The sequence below is a fragment of the Dipodomys ordii genome, unplaced genomic scaffold, assembly GCF_000151885.1.
Source record: "Dipodomys ordii isolate 6190 unplaced genomic scaffold, Dord_2.0 Scaffold44, whole genome shotgun sequence".
Taxonomy (NCBI): Eukaryota; Metazoa; Chordata; class Mammalia; order Rodentia; family Heteromyidae; genus Dipodomys; species Dipodomys ordii.
In genome coordinates this window covers 9,328,408-9,347,507 of record NW_012267260.1, presented here as the reverse complement: position 1 = coordinate 9,347,507, position 19,100 = coordinate 9,328,408, and the positions used below count along the sequence as shown (strand labels likewise).

General features: G+C 40.6%; 1 protein-coding gene across 3 annotated transcripts; it reads left to right on the top strand.

The window, feature by feature from the left end:
* Nucleotides 1-2,875: 2,875 nt before the first annotated feature.
* Nfya (nuclear transcription factor Y, alpha) lies at nucleotides 2,876-17,349 on the top strand. 3 transcript variants are annotated; one of them, XM_013019255.1, is made up of 9 exons: nucleotides 2,876-3,023; nucleotides 4,693-4,779; nucleotides 7,738-7,884; nucleotides 8,739-8,870; nucleotides 9,047-9,152; nucleotides 10,707-10,873; nucleotides 11,783-11,956; nucleotides 13,059-13,160; nucleotides 16,774-17,349. In XM_013019255.1, the coding sequence occupies exons 1-9, from the start codon at nucleotides 2,949-2,951 to the stop codon at nucleotides 16,825-16,827; spliced, it is 1,044 nt and encodes a 347-aa protein (XP_012874709.1). In that variant the 5' UTR covers nucleotides 2,876-2,948; the 3' UTR covers nucleotides 16,828-17,349. The 3 variants fall into 3 exon arrangements, with proteins under 3 accessions (XP_012874709.1, XP_012874708.1, XP_012874707.1); XM_013019254.1 differs by lacking the exon at nucleotides 4,693-4,779 and having other exon boundaries at nucleotides 10,725-10,873; XM_013019253.1 differs by lacking the exon at nucleotides 4,693-4,779.
* Nucleotides 17,350-19,100: the final 1,751 nt, after the last annotated feature.

Here is a 19,100-nt window from a genome sequence, read left to right as displayed (position 1 = left end):
AAAAAAAAAAAAAAAAACTTGTATATTGGATGGTTTAACCTTGGTATCTGGAAATGGATCCATGCGGTCACTTCAAAGCCACAAATAGTTTCTTCACTGGGCATCTCCTACTCTTCCTCAATGCCTCTAGAGTCTCATGCTCTACAGAACAACCTCTTGGCTGAGCATGTAAGAGAGTAATAGTATGCTTATCACATGCTGAAATTTTTGTCTTTTTTTTTCTGTCTTCACCCCTTCCATTATCATCATCTATGTTCTCGCACTTAGTACCAATTCAGAAGATACTTTATTTCTAAAACTCTTAGAACAGTGGCACATTGGATATCATTAATGACAAGGAGCAAATTAGGAAGATCCACTCCAGAAACCTCTGTAGGAGGATAGGGAAGTTGGGTGGCCCTTTCCTAGTCTTTGACCAAACACAGATAAAAGGATACATTGATTTTTTTTTTAGTTGTGAAATAGCTAAGTTTGTTCTTAAAATGGAATGTAAAATGCATACTTATGTTATATAAAGAAAAGTATTTCATGAAACTTGTTTCGCTTCCATTTGTTGTGTATGATTCTGTATATATCAAGTTGTAATACAAAATATTTCTTGCCCGGCGCTGGTGGTTCATGCCTGTTATCCTAGCTACTCGGGAGGCAGGAAAGCCCATAAGACTTATCTCCAATTAACCACCAAAAAAATGGGAAGTGACTCTGTGGCTCAAGTGGTAGAGCGCTTGCCTTGAGCTGAAGCACTCAGGACAGTGCCCAGGCCCAGGGTTCAAGCACCACACCAACATAAATAAATAAATAAATAAATCTGTGGTTTGTGGTTTTTTAAAAAGTTAGAAAGGCTAGACACACTTGTAATCCCAGCTCCTGAGAGCTTGAGATAACAAGATCAAAGGTTTGAATCCAGCTGAGGTACAGAGTGAGACCCTGTCTCCAAAAAAAGGAAAAAGAACAGCCAGGCAGCAGTGGCTCACACTATAATCCTAGCTACACTGGAGGCTGAGATCTGAGGATCACATTGTGTTGCAGTTCTACTAACTGAAGTTCACAGAAGTTAGAACATATGGCTTCTCTGAAACCAGTGGCTTATAGCACTCGCCATTAGCAGTCTCAGTAACAAGCTCTACAAAATGTGAGAAAATTGCCACTCGATTTGAAGCTACTATTTTTATTCTTCAGCATATAGTGGGTTTAATTGCTCTTTCATTGGAACATTTGTGTTTCGAGGATAAATTAAGATGAAAATCTGTATTTTTTTATACATTCTCATGCTTCAAGTTATATTTTATATCTTAGTCTCATAAGATAGAAAAAATGCATGCAAGAAGCGGATGGAGGGTAGGTGAAGGTGTTAAAGCAGAGAGCATGATCTTTGTTTTGTGGATCAACTTGATTGAGATAGAGTTGTATTGATTTTTTAGTACACAATACGATTTTCTGTACTCTACAAGTACTGATTCCTGCCAACCAAATTCAGAACTGACTACTGTGAAAACCAGTTGGTCAATAGGCAATGAGAAGAAACTGTCAATTGACTTATTTTGTTAGTCATATTATTAGCTCCATTGACTAGTCTATGTCATTCTATAATAGAGCCAAAAATGTGTATAGCAGGCACTCACAATGATCTGGAAAAGTATATGGTATAGCTATGGTGACATAGCTATCCTATCAATAACTCATACGTATATATAATGCGTTCATTTGGGTTATGGGAAATAGGCTTAATCGGTTTTTTTATTTTAATTAAATCTTATATTTTTCCCAACTGTAAAAAATTTCAAACACTGTGAAGTTGAAAAGGTTTATGAACCTATATACCTACCATTAGCTTATACTTGCCATACCAAACACTTGTCATCCATGGATCCATCTTTTAGGTCATTTCAGAATAAAATTTGAGGTCTCAGTACACATCTTCCTAAATGTTTATATTACACCCTTGAATATTGTGCTAGTGACCTTTCTACTACTGAACCAAATACCGGATAGGATCAACTTCTAAAGACAAAAGGGATGTTTGAGAGATCTAGACCTTGGTTAGTGAGCTCTGTTGCTCTCCGTCCAATGTGAGGCAGCATCACTCAAGTGGTAATGCTAAGGAGGCACCAGTGCATAAAGCAGGGAAGGACCAGATACACTGGTAATTGGGAGCAACATTGCAAGGCAAATAAAAACCCAGTATGTGCAGAATGTGATACTGTTCAAAGTTTCAGGCACCCACTGGAGGCCTTGGAACATTACCCTGGGGGAGCTACCCTATCTAGTTGTAAGTATTGTCATTAGTGTAATTACTCCGGATTACAGTACAACTCCAAAACCTTTGCTAGAGCTTTTTTTATTTAGTTCTGTTGAATGGAGGTTTTTGTTTTTGAATTGACACATTAATTATGCATGTTTATAGGACGGAATTTGGTGAGCAAATACTTACCTTTAGGCCTGGTACAAACTATGTAATAAATAATACACCTTGATGTTTTAAATTGTTTCCATATATACTGGAGTCAAGCAACGTGGTTGGTGGACAGCTTCAGAGACACATGCAGACCTAATAATCCGTGTTAGACAGCCTTGCAACAAAGATACCTTAATGAGTAAGATGCATGTGTTGCTCTAATAGTACTGAAAGGTAAGGTTGCCAGTAAGAAGTGACTTAGGAGCATTTTTAAAACATGAAAATGCTGTGGTTTGTTATGATTATGCCATGTGATCCTAATTGGATACATATGGATTAAATGAATATGAGCACTTCCTATTCTTTTAACCTGTTTTCTTACAAATACTCCATAACAGTGGTATCATTGAGGTTAATTGTCTGACAGGGCCTTTATTGACAATCTCATTTTAGTTTCTCTCTTAACTTTCTCTAGTCGGAGTGTGTCACCTCAACACCTTCTGAATCTCCAGAGCGAAGCGTACTGTGTACAGGATTCTAACTCAGAAGGGCCATGGAGCAATATACAACAAACAGCAATAGTTCTACAGAGCAGATTGTTGTGCAGGCTGGGCAGATCCAGCAGCAGGTATGGAAACAAGACTGCTTGAAGGTCACAGCAGGGCTGATAGAAGCACTGTAGATCGCTCTGGGAATTAGTTAAAAAGTACCCGCTCTTGTAAAATACTGGGCCTGGCCAGTTTCTAAAGCATTGTCGACGAGAATCTGGTTTATACCCTTTTTTTTGGGAGGGGGGGTGGTCCAGTCTTGGGGCCTGAACTCTGGGCCTGGCGATGTACCTCAGCTCTTCAGCTCATGGCTAGCACGCCACCACTTGAGCCATAGCACCACTTCCGGCTTTTTTTTTCTGCTTATGTGGTACTGAGGAATCGAACCCAGGGCCTCATGCATGCAAGGCAAGCGCTCTACCACTGAGCCACCTTCCCAACCCCGTGGTTTATACCCTTTTTATCTCACTGAAAATGAGACCCCTAGTCTATTTTTCAGATGATGGCAATTGGGACATTCTCTGTCTGTCTGTCTGTTGTCTGTCTCTATCTCTGTCCCTCAGTCCAATTCCATTGTTTCTCTTCTTGTTTAAACAAACTTGTGATTTAGTAAAGATTTGGTCACAGTAGACAATGGTCAGCTTCAGAAAATCCACTCTTCTGTAATATATCCACCATAGTATTTCTGAAAAGTTCTAATTTAACATTAGGGTAATATTTCAACAGCCACTCTTATGGATAAGTACATATGAAGAAGGAATTCCTGCTACTGGTTTATTTCCTAAATATGATAAGCTGCATGCTTGAATTTATATACAGATATTTTCTGATGCTTTATACCTGGATTTATTTTAGAAAAACTTGACAAAGATTTTCTAAATAATGTCTAAAGATGTTTATTATGCTTCCCTTTGACCTTCAATCCACATTGATAACTTGCGACTCTTTTGTCTTCACAACAGAACTAAGCTGAGTTTTTTTTAAGATAGGTAGTGGAGAGAGTACAGGGAGTATTGACAGTGAGTTGATCCTGTCTAATGCTCAAAGGAAGGGGCTGCTCTTGGTTAAGACCATAATTATGTCTCCCCTTGCTGTCCCTCTCTTCCACATTAGCTGGGTGACTCTGTAGCTTCCTTCCATTGTGAGAAGGAATTTCCGAGGGACCTCCAGGCAGTGCCCCAGTGGGGTGGACTTCTTCTGTGAGGACTTACAGAGATAGGAAATTAAAATTGAATCACTGGAAACATAGTTTCTAAGGCAAGCCAGTCGGCGAGAAATAAATCTTAGTTTGAGACATCTAAGCAATGATGTGGTAAACATGTTTTTGATTCACAGTGATAAGCTCATTTTTTCTTTCTTAATGACTGTATGTAAGACTGAGAACTTATTATACGTTCCAGACTGTTGAAACCTAATTTTATTCTTAGGAACTTGGGAAGCAAAGAAAAAGAACATTGGGATCGTTGTGTAAGCTGAAAGATGAAATTCCTGTATCTGTAGGGAAGGACTGCATGACAAACTGTTGTGTAAAATGATGTTGTAATGTTGACCTTTCTGAGTGGTGTTCATTTTGAGGTCCACTCTGGGGAGAGGGCTTGATCCTCCTGCACAACAGATGCAGTACGGGGATGTGTACCCAAAGTCTATTGTAGGCTGAGGCTTTTGAAAGATGAGGTAAAGCGATGTCATGTCTTGAGCTATAGATTTCCTTCCTGACACATTTCAAGCTCTTCGTGTTCCTGTTCTCAGCAGCAGGGTGGTGTCACTGCTGTCCAGCTGCAGACTGAGGCTCAGGTGGCATCCGCCTCAGGCCAGCAAGTCCAGACCCTCCAGGTAGTGGTGCCCTCTCTGGCTCTCTATGAGCACTGCATGTACTACTTCTCTCCCATCTGGTGCTCTTTGTAGTAGGATTTCAAATAGGAATGGCTGAGTCATTTGCATGTGTCTCATGCTGCTAACTTGTCTTTGAGGTTATTCAGTGTCCATTTCCTAATGTTTGATTCCAAGTCATATAGTGACTGCTGTATGATATTCTGAAATTTTTATTTGGCTAGTATATTTCTTTGGGAATGCTTGAGGGATGCTAAAGAAGTGACAGAAATTCTTACAAGTGGTAGTAGAACTCAGTACTCAAAACTCAACTCCAATTGCATAGTGAAATTTCATGAATTTGTATTATACTAGAGAAGGAAACATACAAATGAAATTATACTTTTTTTTTTTTTGCTAAAATAGTGACTGAGCTACAGAGTAATAATGTCTAAGCTCCTGATCTTGTAATCTCCTGCTTACTGCTTTTTCACTTCCCTTCTGGAGGAATAATGCCCAGTCTTTTGTAACAAGTACTGGGCAGAGATGGAATGTGATTCTAAGGTTTAGGTGTTAGTAGAACCAATATGAGAATTCTTAACCAGTTACATAAATGTGCTACAGCAGGGGGAGGGGGAGGACTTAAGAGAAACCTTAGTTAACTAATGCCATTCCTTAATATTATATGTGGCCATGTTAAATGTCCTAAATTGGGGGGATATAATTTGGCCAGTTCCTATATAAAAACAGGAGGAGAAGCACTAGTCCTTTCTGTGTCTGTAGATTACTAAAACAACCAGATTTTTGAGAAATTTGATAAGATGTGGATTCCTGTGCTTTTTCCCTCCATTGAATTGGAAGTGATTCAGAGTAGTCATTGTGGGTTAAGTTAGCATCTCACTTTCTTCTGAGTGCTGCTAAGCATCCTGCAGCTGACTACCCCTTATTGTCACCACTGCCACCCCTCCCTGCTCTGCCACTAGTAAGTAGTAAGTGGTGACACGAAGCTACTTCCCAACATAACTCAGCAAGAAGCTCAGTTTGTAGGTACTCCCCAACTGGATTGCAATCTTGGAGTTCAACAGCTTTTTAGTCATGCTTGCTTTACCTTATTAATATAGAAAACAGTATTTTGGATTGTTGTTAACCACTTGTAGAATGGGAGTATAACATGCTCTTAACTGAATGGCTTCTTTGATGCATGTGTCCTTGTGATCATTCATATGCTATGAAGAGGGAGCTCTTCCAAGTCTCCGGTGTTTGCTCATGTGCACGTATGGCATGTCAGTGTGGGAGGAAATTAAGATGATAGATAACCAGAAAATTACTAATGGTGTGGCTTAAACTTGTGTTAACTACTTGTGTAGATTGTATTTCAAAGAAATGAAAACACAGTATAGAAGTAATGGAAACCTTTCAACTAAGAGTCACATTACTTTTTAGAGAGTTTAAAATCGTTTTCTTAGTTGTTCATGCAGCTAGTCTTTAGATAAACCTGTCCTAATGCAGAATGTGCACCCTTGGTGTGGCACAGGGAATTTCAGTGGAGAAGAAAGGAAAGTTTAAGAGACAGCATGAGTCAGGCTATAAAGCCCTTAAAACGTAGTTTCTCAAAGGGAAGTTTATCAAAACCTAGGATTTATATGTTCCTGAAGACTCCTATACATTGATGGTAGCAGTACTTTCTGTCTTAAGCTACTCATTAAGGACAAATTGACTTTGAATGCATTACTGTTATTGGAACATACATTTACTATCATTGAGAATGAATAGTAGTTTAGTAGCTCATGTCTGTAATCCTAATTACTCAAGAGGCTGGGACCTGGAGGAAGGTGGTTTAAAGCCAGTCCTGGCAGAAAAGTACTCCCCATCTCCAATTAACCATCAAAATATCAACTGAGGTATGGCTCAAGTGGCGAACACCAGTTGTGAGCAAGCAAACCAAGCAATGGCATTAGGCCACGAGTTCAAGCCCCTGTGCCAACCCCTTCTCCTCTGTCTCACGCACACAAGAATAGTCGTGTATTCTTTTATTCTGTTAAAGTAGTTCTTCAAAATAGGCTTGGAAAATGAAAGTTTTGAACTTTCAGCTATTCCATTGATCCTTCCTGTTCATGTCTAAAGTAACTTACATTTTAGCCACTCTAAAATATTCTAGTTATGTTCACATTGACATTCAAGTTGTGACAGCACTTTCCTTGACCTCATTCCTAGAGTAGTCTGATTCATAAGAGCTTGAAAACTGAAAATTCTGTTTGTATGCTTGACTTCCCTGATTTCATTATTCGTCAGTATTTCTGATAAAACTCCAGTAACTGCATATATTAGCCTCCATTGTGAAAAGCTCTACTATGGAAGTTGCCAACTGACCCCAAAATATTTTCAGGATGGCTTTAGTAGTGGGTTCTTCAAGCAACAAATTACCTAGAATCCTCAAAATTAGGTGAAGAGGGTGAAAGGTAAACATTTCACTTCTGCTTGAAAAAGGATCTTCTGCATACCTTTTCAGAGCACTTGCAATTCTGGCTCCAGGAATGAGGGCTACATAGTTTCATTTGCCTCCCGTAGTTTCTTTTGAATTTGCCCTCTGCTGATATCACCACCCTGTCCCTGATTTTGCTCCAGCCCCCACGAGAGACCTTTGCTAGGCATTGGATTGAAAAGGAAAATGCCTCGGATGTCTCAATTTGATATTTGTCATGAATTTAGACTGTGTTTGGTAATATATGCCTTACGTCTACTGAAACGTCCCAGGCACCTTAGGTATGCACCCTGACATCTGACCCTAGTCTATTCAACTTAGCATTTAGTCAGATAGCAGAGATATTTGAAGAAGGTAACTTGAGGACTTAAGATTTATCTTCTCAGTGCTTCTACCATTTCCCCCTCTGGCCAAAGAGCAGAATAATTCCAGTTTGAGTGAGGGGGGGGAGGAAAAACTTTTTTCTTATGATAGTTCATTGTTCTTGTTTCATTTCTTTGTAGGTCCAGGGGCAGCCATTAATGGTCCAAGTCAGTGGAGGCCAGTTGATTACATCAACTGGTCAACCCATCATGGTCCAGGCCGTCCCTGGTGGACAAGGCCAGACCATCATGCAAGTACCTGTATCTGGTACACAGGGTTTGCAGCAGGTGAGTAGGATTTTTAAAAAGTGTCTAGATAGTGTATCAGTAGAACAGGAAGGTGTGAGCTACTTGACAGTTGGTGTTACAGTTACTTGCTTCCCACCTGATAGTTTCATTTAGTCAGTTTTCTGCCTTTGTAATGCCAGTGATACAAAGCAGAACTATGCACAAATTTGATCCCTCCAGGAAAAACAAAGATATACATGATCTTCAATTGCTGGACAGTGAAAGCTGACACTTCCTATAACAATGAGAATTTAGTTTAATTTTTGATGTGATATATGTTGGACCACCCTAAGGGTAAGTTTTGTTTCTAGTTGGAAATCATCTTACACAGTTTACTTTTCTTCTTAGCTAATACTGAGGCTTGAACTCAGGGCCTTGGCTCACAGTTTTTTCCATCATGGCTGATGTTCTACACTTGAGCCAGGCTTCCAGTTCTAGCTTTTTGCTAGTTAGTTGGAGATAATAGTCTCTTGGATTTTTCTGCCAGGGCTGACTTCAGACCTTGAACCTTGATCCTCAGATCTCAGCCTCCTGAATTGCTAGGATGATAGACATGAGCCATCTGGCCAAAATGTCTTTCTAAATAAACATACTTTTAAAAAAATAAAATAACTATCTTTTTAAAAGTGAGCATTGATTGCTTAATGTCAGATAGCCAGACAGTATTCAAAATTCTCTGATCATTTCATAAATAGAAAATGTATCACTAATTTATATCTGAGGACAGAATAGGACTCATGTCTTTTTCCCTCTTGGGAACACTTCCTGCTTTCTAGAGGAATTTGTTTAGCATTCAGAGACAAAAAGAGAAGGGTGTCATTGAGATGCTATCCTTTCTTATGTTCCTTCCGCAGATACAGTTGGTCCCACCAGGGCAGATACAGATCCAAGGTGGACAGGCTGTGCAGGTGCAGGGCCAGCAGGGCCAGACCCAGCAGATCATTATCCAGCAGCCCCAGACAGCTGTCACCGCTGGCCAGACCCAGGTAATTCCTTCTGCTCTGGGGAAAAACTAACTTGGAAGGGCCAGATATTCTACATAGAAAGACCATATGAAGAAAAGCATTTGTGATTGTATTTTGTTGTTGTTGTTAAGAAGTATTAACACTTTTTCTTCCTGTGTCTTTGAAATCTATTGACTTGTCTCATTTCCTTCCTGCAGACACAACAGCAGATTGCTGTCCAGGGGCAACAAGTAGCACAGACTGCTGAAGGACAGACCATTGTCTATCAGCCAGTTAATGCAGATGGCACCATTCTCCAGCAAGGTAAATATGTCCATAAATTTCCCTGGGACTTCTCATGACATCTTTTCAATCCCCTGAAAGTAACTGAGTGCATCAGAAAACACTGGTCCAAAGCCAGGAGTCTGTGGCTCATGTCTATAATCCTAGTGTCTCAGGAGGCTGAGATCTGAGGATCAAGGTTCAAAACCAGCCCAGACAGGGAAGTCCATGAGACTCTTATCTCCAATTATAACCAAACAGGCTGGAAGTGAAGCTGTGGCTGAAATGGTAGAGTGATAGCCTTGAATACAAAAGCTCAGAGACAGCGACCAGGCCCTGATTCAAGCCCCAGGACTGGCACGAAAAACAAAAACAGAAAAAACATTGGTCCAAGGGATTATTCCTTCATGTTCATAGAGAAGAAATGTTTGTAAATAGAAGATTAGAAATGTGGAATTTAGGGCTGGGAAGGTGGTTCAGTGGTAGAGCGCTTGCCTTGCATGCCTGAGGCCCTGGGTTCGATTCCTCAGCACCACATAAGCAAAAAGAAAAAAAAGCCGGAAGTGGTGCTGTAGCTCAAGTGGTAGAGCACTAGCCTTGAGCTGAAGAGCTGAGGGACATCGCCCAGGCCCAGAGTTCAGGCCCCATGACCAGACCCGAATAAAAAGAAATGTGGAATTTATTTATTGGTAAAGAAGTCAATCAGGGCTGGGAAGGTGGCTCAGTGGTAGAGCACTTGCCTTGCATGCATGAGTCCCTGGGTTCAATTCCTCAGCACCACATAAGCAAAAAAGAAAAAAGCAGGAAGTGGTGCTGCGGCTCAAGTGGTAGCGTGCTAGCCTTGAGCTGAAGAGCTGAGGGATAGTGCCCAGGCCCAGAGTTCAGGCCCCATGACCAGACCCAAAAAAAAAGAAATCAATAAGTAACCACATTGACATTTTTAGAGTGCTGTTGCTATTTATGCTTTATTTGTTTTCTGGGGTATTCCAAAAATATGTATATTCACTGTTTATGCAGCACTTTACTAAGAGTAAAGAAGAGTTTTCAACCTCTGGTTGAAACAAATACATACAGTGAACAAATAAATACAGTGCAATGCCCTTAAAAAATGTATGTAATAGGAATAGATGATATATAAGTGAAGCTTTATTTGGCAAGTATTTTTCCTCTAATGATTCATTGTCAGTTTAGGGTTAGCCATTATAGATTTATAAAATCTTTATATGCGGTGGGTATAGCTCTCTCACCACATACAGGTAGCCAGGCTGGCCTATAGAAAGAGAGGCCTTTAGAGTTTCTCACCTCCTTATGAAAACTGATATTGGAACATCTCAGGGAAATACTGAAGGATAGAGGTACTCAGGACTGAGCCTTCGACAGTAATGTTAAAGATATGACTACTTGGATTATATGCAACAAACCAGAGTAAGAGAGTGGAAAGCACTTTCCTCCTCCTTGTGTTTTCAGTATGTTTTTCCAGGGTGGACAACTGAGTGCCAGATAGAAGAGGGACTAATTCTGTGCCCTTCTTTCTGTTCTGTGTACCTGGTTTGTTTTGTTTTGTTTTGTTTTGTTGTATGTTTTATTTTCTTAAAGTTACAGTCCCTGTTTCAGGCATGATCACCATCCCAGCAGCCAGTTTGGCAGGAGCACAGATTGTTCAGACAGGAGCCAACACCAACACAACCAGCAGTGGGCAAGGGACTGTCACTGTGACACTACCAGTGGCAGGCAACGTGGTCAATTCAGGTGGAATGGTCATGGTAAGGAAACTGAATCTTCAATTTACTGTTCTTGTGTACTGTAGTTTTCCATGTGTCTGCCCACAAATTTCTTGAACTTGAAAGTCAAAATGTCTTGTAAAAATGTGGTCATGTTGTTGACTTTTAGATTGAAATGCATCACTTATGGTAATGGATATGTAAATGCCTGATTAATTAATTAATTGCAATGGATTGTAATTCCTTCTGAGCACCTACTGTGTGTCTCAAACTATTCTAGGTGCAGCAGATAAAGGAAGAATAGGCTACTGATCTTTGAGAAATAGCAAATATATTGCCAATGGTGGGGGGGAGGGTAAAAACTACAACAATTGTAATTGATAGAGATACCAAAAATACCTGGTGAGAGTAACAGCTGAATCCCCATGTGTGATTATAGGAGTTCAGTGCACAGTGGCTACAATGGGTAAATCAGGAGTAAGTACGAGAAGCTACAGGAAGAATCATCAGAGTTGGGAAGAGATTGGAGTGGTTAAGGAACCTGTTACTTATTTTATCATATATGTATAGCATAGTGATTTTTTTTTGTTTTTAGAAAAATTCTAATTTAATTATACAGTAAATGAACTAAATTGCTTTCATAACTGTAGACACTCTTGTCAGTTTATACCTGCCTTCCCTTGTGCTGTTGCATTGTCTGTGGCTGGCAATGGAGCATGAAGTTAGACGTGGTTATTTCAATGGCTTTTCTTCACCTGTAACAGAATTATCTGTTATAAATATAAGGCCTTCGTGTAAATATTCTCCAAGAATCCATATTTAGCCAAACACCCTATAAAAGTTACTTTGGGTGGCATTCAGAGGGAAGTAGATTTGATTAGCAGGCATCCAGAAACTTTGCTTGTGTCCATACTTTATCCCACTAAGAAGCCCTTCTCTTCTGCTACACAGATGGTACCTGGAGCTGGCTCTGTTCCCGCTATCCAAAGAATCCCTCTGCCTGGAGCAGAGATGCTTGAAGAAGAGCCACTCTATGTGAATGCAAAACAGTACCACCGCATCCTTAAGAGAAGGCAAGCCCGGGCTAAGCTGGAAGCAGAAGGGAAAATCCCAAAGGAGAGAAGGGTATGTATAACACTGGGAAAGACCCAGTAAGTAAGCAGCAGGGTTCCACTATTGAGACAACTTTGAATTTAGATGGTGTGTTTCCTTGAGAGCATTCCAACCGAGGGAAGTTAGAGAACTGTTACCTTTTCTTAGAGTTAGCATTTGTTGTTGCTCCATGGAGCTGTAATTATAACAACAAAACAAAACAGTGGCGCAAACGAGATTGTTTTTCCTTACGTGAAAGAAGTATGCAAATAATCCTGGACTTGGGCTGGGAAGGTGGCTCAGTGGTAGAGCACTAGAGTGCTAGCCTTGAGCTGAAGAGCTGAAGGACAGCGCCCAGGCCCAGAGTTCAGGCCCCACGACCAGACCCAAAAAAAATTAAAATAATAATAATAATCCTGGACTGGTAGCACAATTCCATAGTTCTCACTACCATCTCCTGTCTTACAGGCCTGATTATGTGGATATATGTGTGTGTGTGCCGGTAGTAGGTAGAGCGCCTCACATTCTTGCTTAGTTTTTTTGCTCAACCCAAATGGTGCTGTACCACTTGAGCCATACTTTTAGTTCTATGGCCTAATATTTTTAATGTGCATTCAGAGTGCACAGTGGTGGCTTTGGCTCTAGGCTAGAAGTGAAGGAAACAAGAAAGGTACCTTAAAATTAATTTAGCCAACCAGGCATTGGTGGCTCACACCTGTAATCCTAGCTATTCAGGAGGCTGAGATCTGAGGATCATGGTTCAAAGCCAGCCCCAGCAGGAAAGGCCATGAGACTCTTGTCTTCAATAAACCACTCAGAAAACCAGAAGTGGTACTGTGGCTCAAGTAGTAGAGCATTGACCTTGAGCTGAAGAGCTGAGGGACAGTGCCCAGGCCCAGAGTTCAAGCCCCACAACTGACCAAAAAAAATAATAATTTAGCCTTCATATTCTTAACAATAATTGTCTGTGGTAACCAGATAAGTGCTTTATCCAAAGTATTTTCCACTGTCCAGTTTTAATTGTCCCACAGTCCTAAATTGATCACTGTTGACTTAAACTTTTAAGGCTGAAATTTGTGCTGTACCTCATTCTTGATTCTAGCTGCTAATCAAGTAGTATTACTTCTCTGTTCAGAAATACCTGCATGAGTCCCGGCACCGTCATGCCATGGCTCGGAAGCGTGGGGAAGGTGGGCGGTTTTTCTCCCCAAAAGAAAAGGACAGTCCCCATATGCAGGTAAGGAGACACAGACCTCTCGTTTTTACCTTTATTACCTCGTATTTCTTCAGCAGAATGCTTTCACTTTTTCACCCCTAAGTACAGAATTGTGTTTTCTTAGTTTGTATTTGATCATAAAAGCACTGCTGGTCTTTAATCCATTGGCCTTACTCTCCTCTTTTTTTTTGTCTCAGTCATAACTATTTCTTGAAAGTCTTAATTTTTTGAGGACTAAGTTTTATATTGCCTCTTGGTATGATCATAGCAGCAGCTCACCCAGTGTGACCACACCGCCTTAGTATGATCACAGCAGCAGCTCACCCAGTGTGACCACACCGCCTTGGTATGATCACAGCAGCAGCTCACCCAGTGTGACCACACCGCCTTAGTATGATCACAGCAGCAGCTCACCCAGTGTGACCACACCGCCTTAGTATGATCACAGCAGCAGCTCACCCAGTGTGACCACACTCTTGGTATGATCACAGCAGCAGCTCACCCAGTGTGACCACACCGCCTTAGTATGATCACAGCAGCAGCTCACCCAGTGTGACCACACCGCCTTAAGCACTTTGATAAGCTTTTCTTTTTTTCCATGGAGTCTCTAGGGCAACCTCAAGACCATGTGAAAAGAATGGACTCACTGCCATTTTACATTGAATCTGAGGTTTTGAGAAGTACTTTGCCTGAGATCAAAATGCTCGGTCACACATCAGTGGCTCATACCTGTAATCTTAGCTACTTAGGAGGCTGAGATCTGAGGATTGTGGTTTGAAGCCAGCCCAGGCAGGAAAGTCTGTGAGACTCTTATCTCTAACAAAACTACTCAGAAAAAGCCAGAGATGGTGCTGTGGCTCAAGTGGTAGAGCGCTAGCCTTGAGCACAAAGAGGCCCAGGGACAATGCCCAGACCCTGAATTCAAGCCCCAGGACTAGCAAAAAATAAAAAAATAAAACACTCAACTGACATTACACCCAGGTAGCCTAATTACAGAGTTTACTGTTAACATCTGTGTGATACTGGCTTGCTCATATCTAACTCTATTAATTATCTTTAATGCATTCTGGGTCATTGTATCAAAAATAGAACACTTAGTTTTATTTGTTTCTTACACCTAAACCTGCCACTCATCTAAACAAGTGACATGACCATTTGCCCAGTGAGTAAAGCCTGAATAGTCCGATTCTTAAAGAAACCCTCTTGGTTTTATCTCTAACATAATTTGAATCCATACACATTTTTCCTTCCCAACTGATAACCCAGCCTGGTCTAATCCTGTTTTCCTTTGCTGGGATTAATCAAACTGTTGCCTGGTGGTCTTACTTCTTCCAAATCTTGTCCTGTCTTTCCATTCTCCACATCTTAATATGGTATCTGATCCCATCCCCATCCTGCTTCACCTCCTCCAATTCCAACCATCTCCTATTGATAGTTGGACCAAAATCCAAAATCTTTACATTGTCCAACAAGCCTGTCTTTAGCCCATTTTGTTTGGTCTCTGATTTTACTCTGTTCACCCATCTGTTCTTTATTCTTAAAATTGATTTCCAGCCTGTAATGCTCTTTACTCCATTTCTTTGCATGGTTGTTGTTTTCTTTTAAGGCCTTGGTTTAGACCAGAAAGGTCATTTATAGCCTGCCCTATTTCCAGAGAGGTCACTTTTCCAGCATTTTCTCACAATTTCTGTTTTTTTCTATAGAATACAACAGTCATTAAATTGTTTTGTCTAGTTGTTTAAGATTCTTCCTTTCCCTAGAGGATAGGTTATATAGTGGGTAGAGGAATTTTTTTTCTCTTGCATTTATCAGACTAGTATAGTATGTCATTCTGAACAAGTACTCAGTAGATGTTTGTTGCATCAAACATTTACAATACTTGATTCTGTCTTTTTTTTTTTTTTTGGTTGGTTGTGGGGCCTGAACTCGGCCTGGGCACTGTCCCTGAGCTCTTCCACTCAAGGTGAGCACTCTATCACTTGAGCCACAGTGCCACTTCCGGCTTTCTCTGTTTATGTGGTGCTGAGGAATTGAACCCAGGACCTCATACATACAAGGCAAGCACTCTACCACTGAGCAACCTTCCCAGCCCTTGATTCTGTCTTATTCTAACATTCCACCACACTATTGCAGTGTCCTTTCAGTTGACTTCCGGTCTCCTCCAGTTCACCTTATGCATTTCTGATCAAATAGTTTAAGCTCAAGGATGCATTCTAGTTCCTTATTGATGCATCAAATATCAATTTATTTAGAGCTTATAAGCAAGTCCCATTACTCCTGTCAGTAGTCACACACAGTTTTCTGTGTCCCTACACATGAATAGTAATCATTCCTTTAATGCTGGCAGTCCTGTTACTTATAGTTCTGTTACTCACTCGTGTAGTTTGTAAATATTAACTGTAAATATCAGCTATAGGAGGCCATTGTGCTAGGAGCTCTCCTAATTCTAGATGTTAACACGATGACCATGTTAAGACATGTACTTAGCCTCTTTTAAGCTGTCCCATCATCTGTAAAGTGGAACACTCTTGCCTAGTTCACAAGAATGCTGTGGGCAGTTCATGCGATATTACCATATTATAACACTGGACAAGTGTTTAGCACTGTGCCTTGTGAGTGATGCATGCTCAGGAGATGCTGTGGGTCTTCCTTGTGGTTTAAGATCCAGCACCAGTCCTTGCACCTCCGGAAGACTTTGAGCCTTTTCTCAGATGTTCCCTACTCAGGTTTCAGAGTTATATGTGGAAGAACTAAAGTGTTCTTGTAGAATATTGCAGAGTCTGCTGGACTGATGCAGGATTTAACACTGCAGATGTTAAGTGAAAAGCAGCATCCAGAGTTGAGTGAAAGGGTTAAGTTGGAGTCAAAGACTTAAGTTAGCCCTTGCTGACTCCTGACTTTCTGGCTCTAGTTCAGGCACACCACTTTACCCATTCAAGCTTCAAGTTTATCTTCAAAATGAATGTAAAGTATATATGTTCTAGCAGCATGTTGGTGGCTCATACCTGTAATCCTAGCTACTCAGGAGACTGAAGTCTGAAGAGGCAATTGGAAACCAGCCTGAGCTCATACCTGTAATCCTAGCTACTCAGGAGACTGAAGTCTGAAGAGGTAATTGGAAACCAGCTTGAGTAGGGATTGTAAGACTCTTAGCTTCAATTAACCACGAAAAACCTAGAAATGAAGCTGTGGTTCAAGTGATAGAGATCTAGCTAGCCTTGAGCAAAAAAGCCCAGGGCCACCACCCATACCCTGAGTTCAAGTCCCATTAAAAAGAAAAAAAAGCCGCACCTGCTTTTTCCAGTCCTGGTAAATATTCAGTATTTGGATATAATAATCAGAAAATAATGAAACATCATGCCATCATGGTTTCTTTGAGGCTTCTCAGCAACGGAATATCCTTATGACCCTGAAGGGATAACAACTCACAGTGCCTGGGAAAAATACATTCTGTTATCTCTGGAGGGTTTTCTAATAGAGAGCCAGGCCAGGCTTTACGTGTTACTAAGGAATAAGCCCCATTGTCTCTTCTTTCCTAATGTAGCTGTGCTTTAAACCATATGTGCAGACAAGTTAATGACATCCAGAAGTTCCCTATTGCTTTAAGTCATTATTGTGCTGTCTTTGTCTCTAGGATCCAAGCCAAGCTGATGAAGAAGCAATGACACAGATCATCCGGGTGTCCTAACCTTGGGCCAAGGGTTATATTCCTCGCACTGTTTCCCTCTGTTCAGGAAATTGATCGACTCTTCCAGTGGGACACTGGCAGTCACACTCTGCCCTTTGCTACAGGACAGAAAACCACTTAGATTTTAAGTGGCTCAGTGTTATAATTGCCGTGGGGCCTGGCAAATTGAAGTTGCAAACCTTTGTCTCACCTTTTCGGTCAGGACCTGTTTCATACTGTTGAGGATACTGACATTTGGTGGATTCGGGGTGATACAAGGAGACACTTGCCAGCCCAGCAGTACACAAGCACTTAACGTAGACTGGAGAAGCCAGACAGCCATCTCAGCAGGAAGAGCATCCTTCTCAACTTGAAGTACAGTCAGGGAAGCGGAATCCCGCTCCTTCCCATGGATTGCAGTGTTCATCCTCTGATGGGCATCTCAGGCTGACTGCCTCAGTGGACGCTTTGTATTTAGAGATGGCATGGACGTTCCATATTATGATATAGAAACAATAAATTCTCTGAGATACTGTCATCTAATCTATGGTAATAAGAATCTTTGTCTGTCTACACGCTAGCTGATATTTTTGGACTCTGCGAATGAAAAGATTTTAAAAAGACCACAAGTACAGAGACATATATTGCTGAATCTCGTTTTTTAGTTTGGTGGGGTTTTTTGGTGGGAGGGAGGTGGTTTTGTTTTTACAGTAGTAAAGAGTTTATTTAACAAAGAAAAAGTAAAAACTACTCAAGAGAGTGAGCAGTGGGACCTGGAAAACAGTTATCCCTCATTCTTTAGTTTTGACAAGTGATTTGCTTGTTGGATATGTCATCTGGACCATAGTTCTTGCTATGGCTACTTACAAGACAATTTCAAGTATATTGGACTTCATGGTTGCCTAAGTGGAGAAAAAAAACTTTTCAGCAACTTTTATGCTGGTGCCTCAGTAATTCCTTCACAAAAAAGCAAACTACAGATTTTTTTTTTCTTAGCCATAGGTTTTGTGACAGTATTTGGGGAATGGATGGATCTGTATGTTTCTCTAGGAGGGAGAAAGAATAATCTACATATACATACATTGTGATAGCACATGAGATAGATGCCTAGGTTGGACATTAAACTAAAGAGAAACTAATTCACCTGTACACTAGCATCTTTTTAACAAGCACTGAAAAGGAGAAGTCAGATTTGGTCCTGGACAATTTCTAAAAAGTACTCTTCAGTCTGGATCTTCGTGTGGATGTTAGCCTCAGTCCTAGAGCACTTTGCACTGGCCCCAGAGAGCAGACATTCTCATTCTTCCTGTGGCAGCTGATTCTGTGGTGCCAGTTTCCATGTCTTCTCTCCATAGGCTTTATGCAGCAAAGTTTTCACATTGCATCCATACTGTAGGAATCAACTATAGACCAGAGACAGATCACAATAGTGTCAGCAGCTGGGCTATAGTTCCCAGAACAGGTTGGGTCTCAGAAACTCATTTTCTAGGCACTCTACCACTGAGCCACACCCCTAATCCAGAAATCTAAGTTCTAGATGTTGATCTCTGAAACTAACATTTAGGAAGAGTCAGTTGCCTTCTTTATAAAACAAGAACTTTTGGAGTTAGTTTAAATACTAATAGTAAAGATTGACCTTTCTTTAACTTGACTAACTGGATTAAGACAGGAAAGAAGTTTTTAGCCTCTAAAGAAAGTATGGGAAAGAAGAGAACGTTGTAATGGTACACAGAGGTACAGAGCTATACAAAGGAAGTAAGTGAAATGTCTTTCTAGTGCCAGGAATCTGGTCATTTCTCCTGGTTTCCAGATTTTAGGGGCTGGGATAGATAACTCAATAAGCTCACTAGAAACTGGTGTCTCTAACATTGGTTTTCAGATATTAACTGCCCCAAGTCTTTTAGATACTAAAAGCAATGAGGAATATCTGGGGGAAAAAAAAAGAGACTGAGATGTGGTCTGAGGAATTTCATTTTCAATGCTCCCAACAGTTCTAAAATTCTATTTATTTGTGTCTGTAAGTTTGTACATAGTAATACCAATCTCACTGTTGCTGAAATTTTGTTTTGGGTGGCTAGTTTGAGTTTTGTGTTTAAAATTAAATGCTTTGGATGATGTCGTTTTGACACATGTCATTTCAGACAGCATATGACCCCTTTATTGTGGTTATTTTAGCACATGGTGATAGCCTACAAACTGAGGGGAGACTGACTTTTGAGTTTCTTCACTACTAGTTGATTTAATCATTTGTCCTTGTACTTACTGTTGGCTTCAAAAATGCAGAGTGAATGGAT

Excerpts from the sequence above, each read along its gene's own strand:
- Nfya (XM_013019255.1), top strand. The coding sequence starts at position 2,949 with ATGGAGCAATATACAACAAACAGCAATAGTTCTACAGAGCAGATTGTT. Across the intron at positions 4,780-7,737 it reads AAGTCCAGACCCTCCAGGTA|GTCCAGGGGCAGCCATTAAT; the intron begins GTGGTGCCCTCT and ends ATTTCTTTGTAG. Across the intron at positions 7,885-8,738 it reads GTACACAGGGTTTGCAGCAG|ATACAGTTGGTCCCACCAGG; the intron begins GTGAGTAGGATT and ends TTCCTTCCGCAG.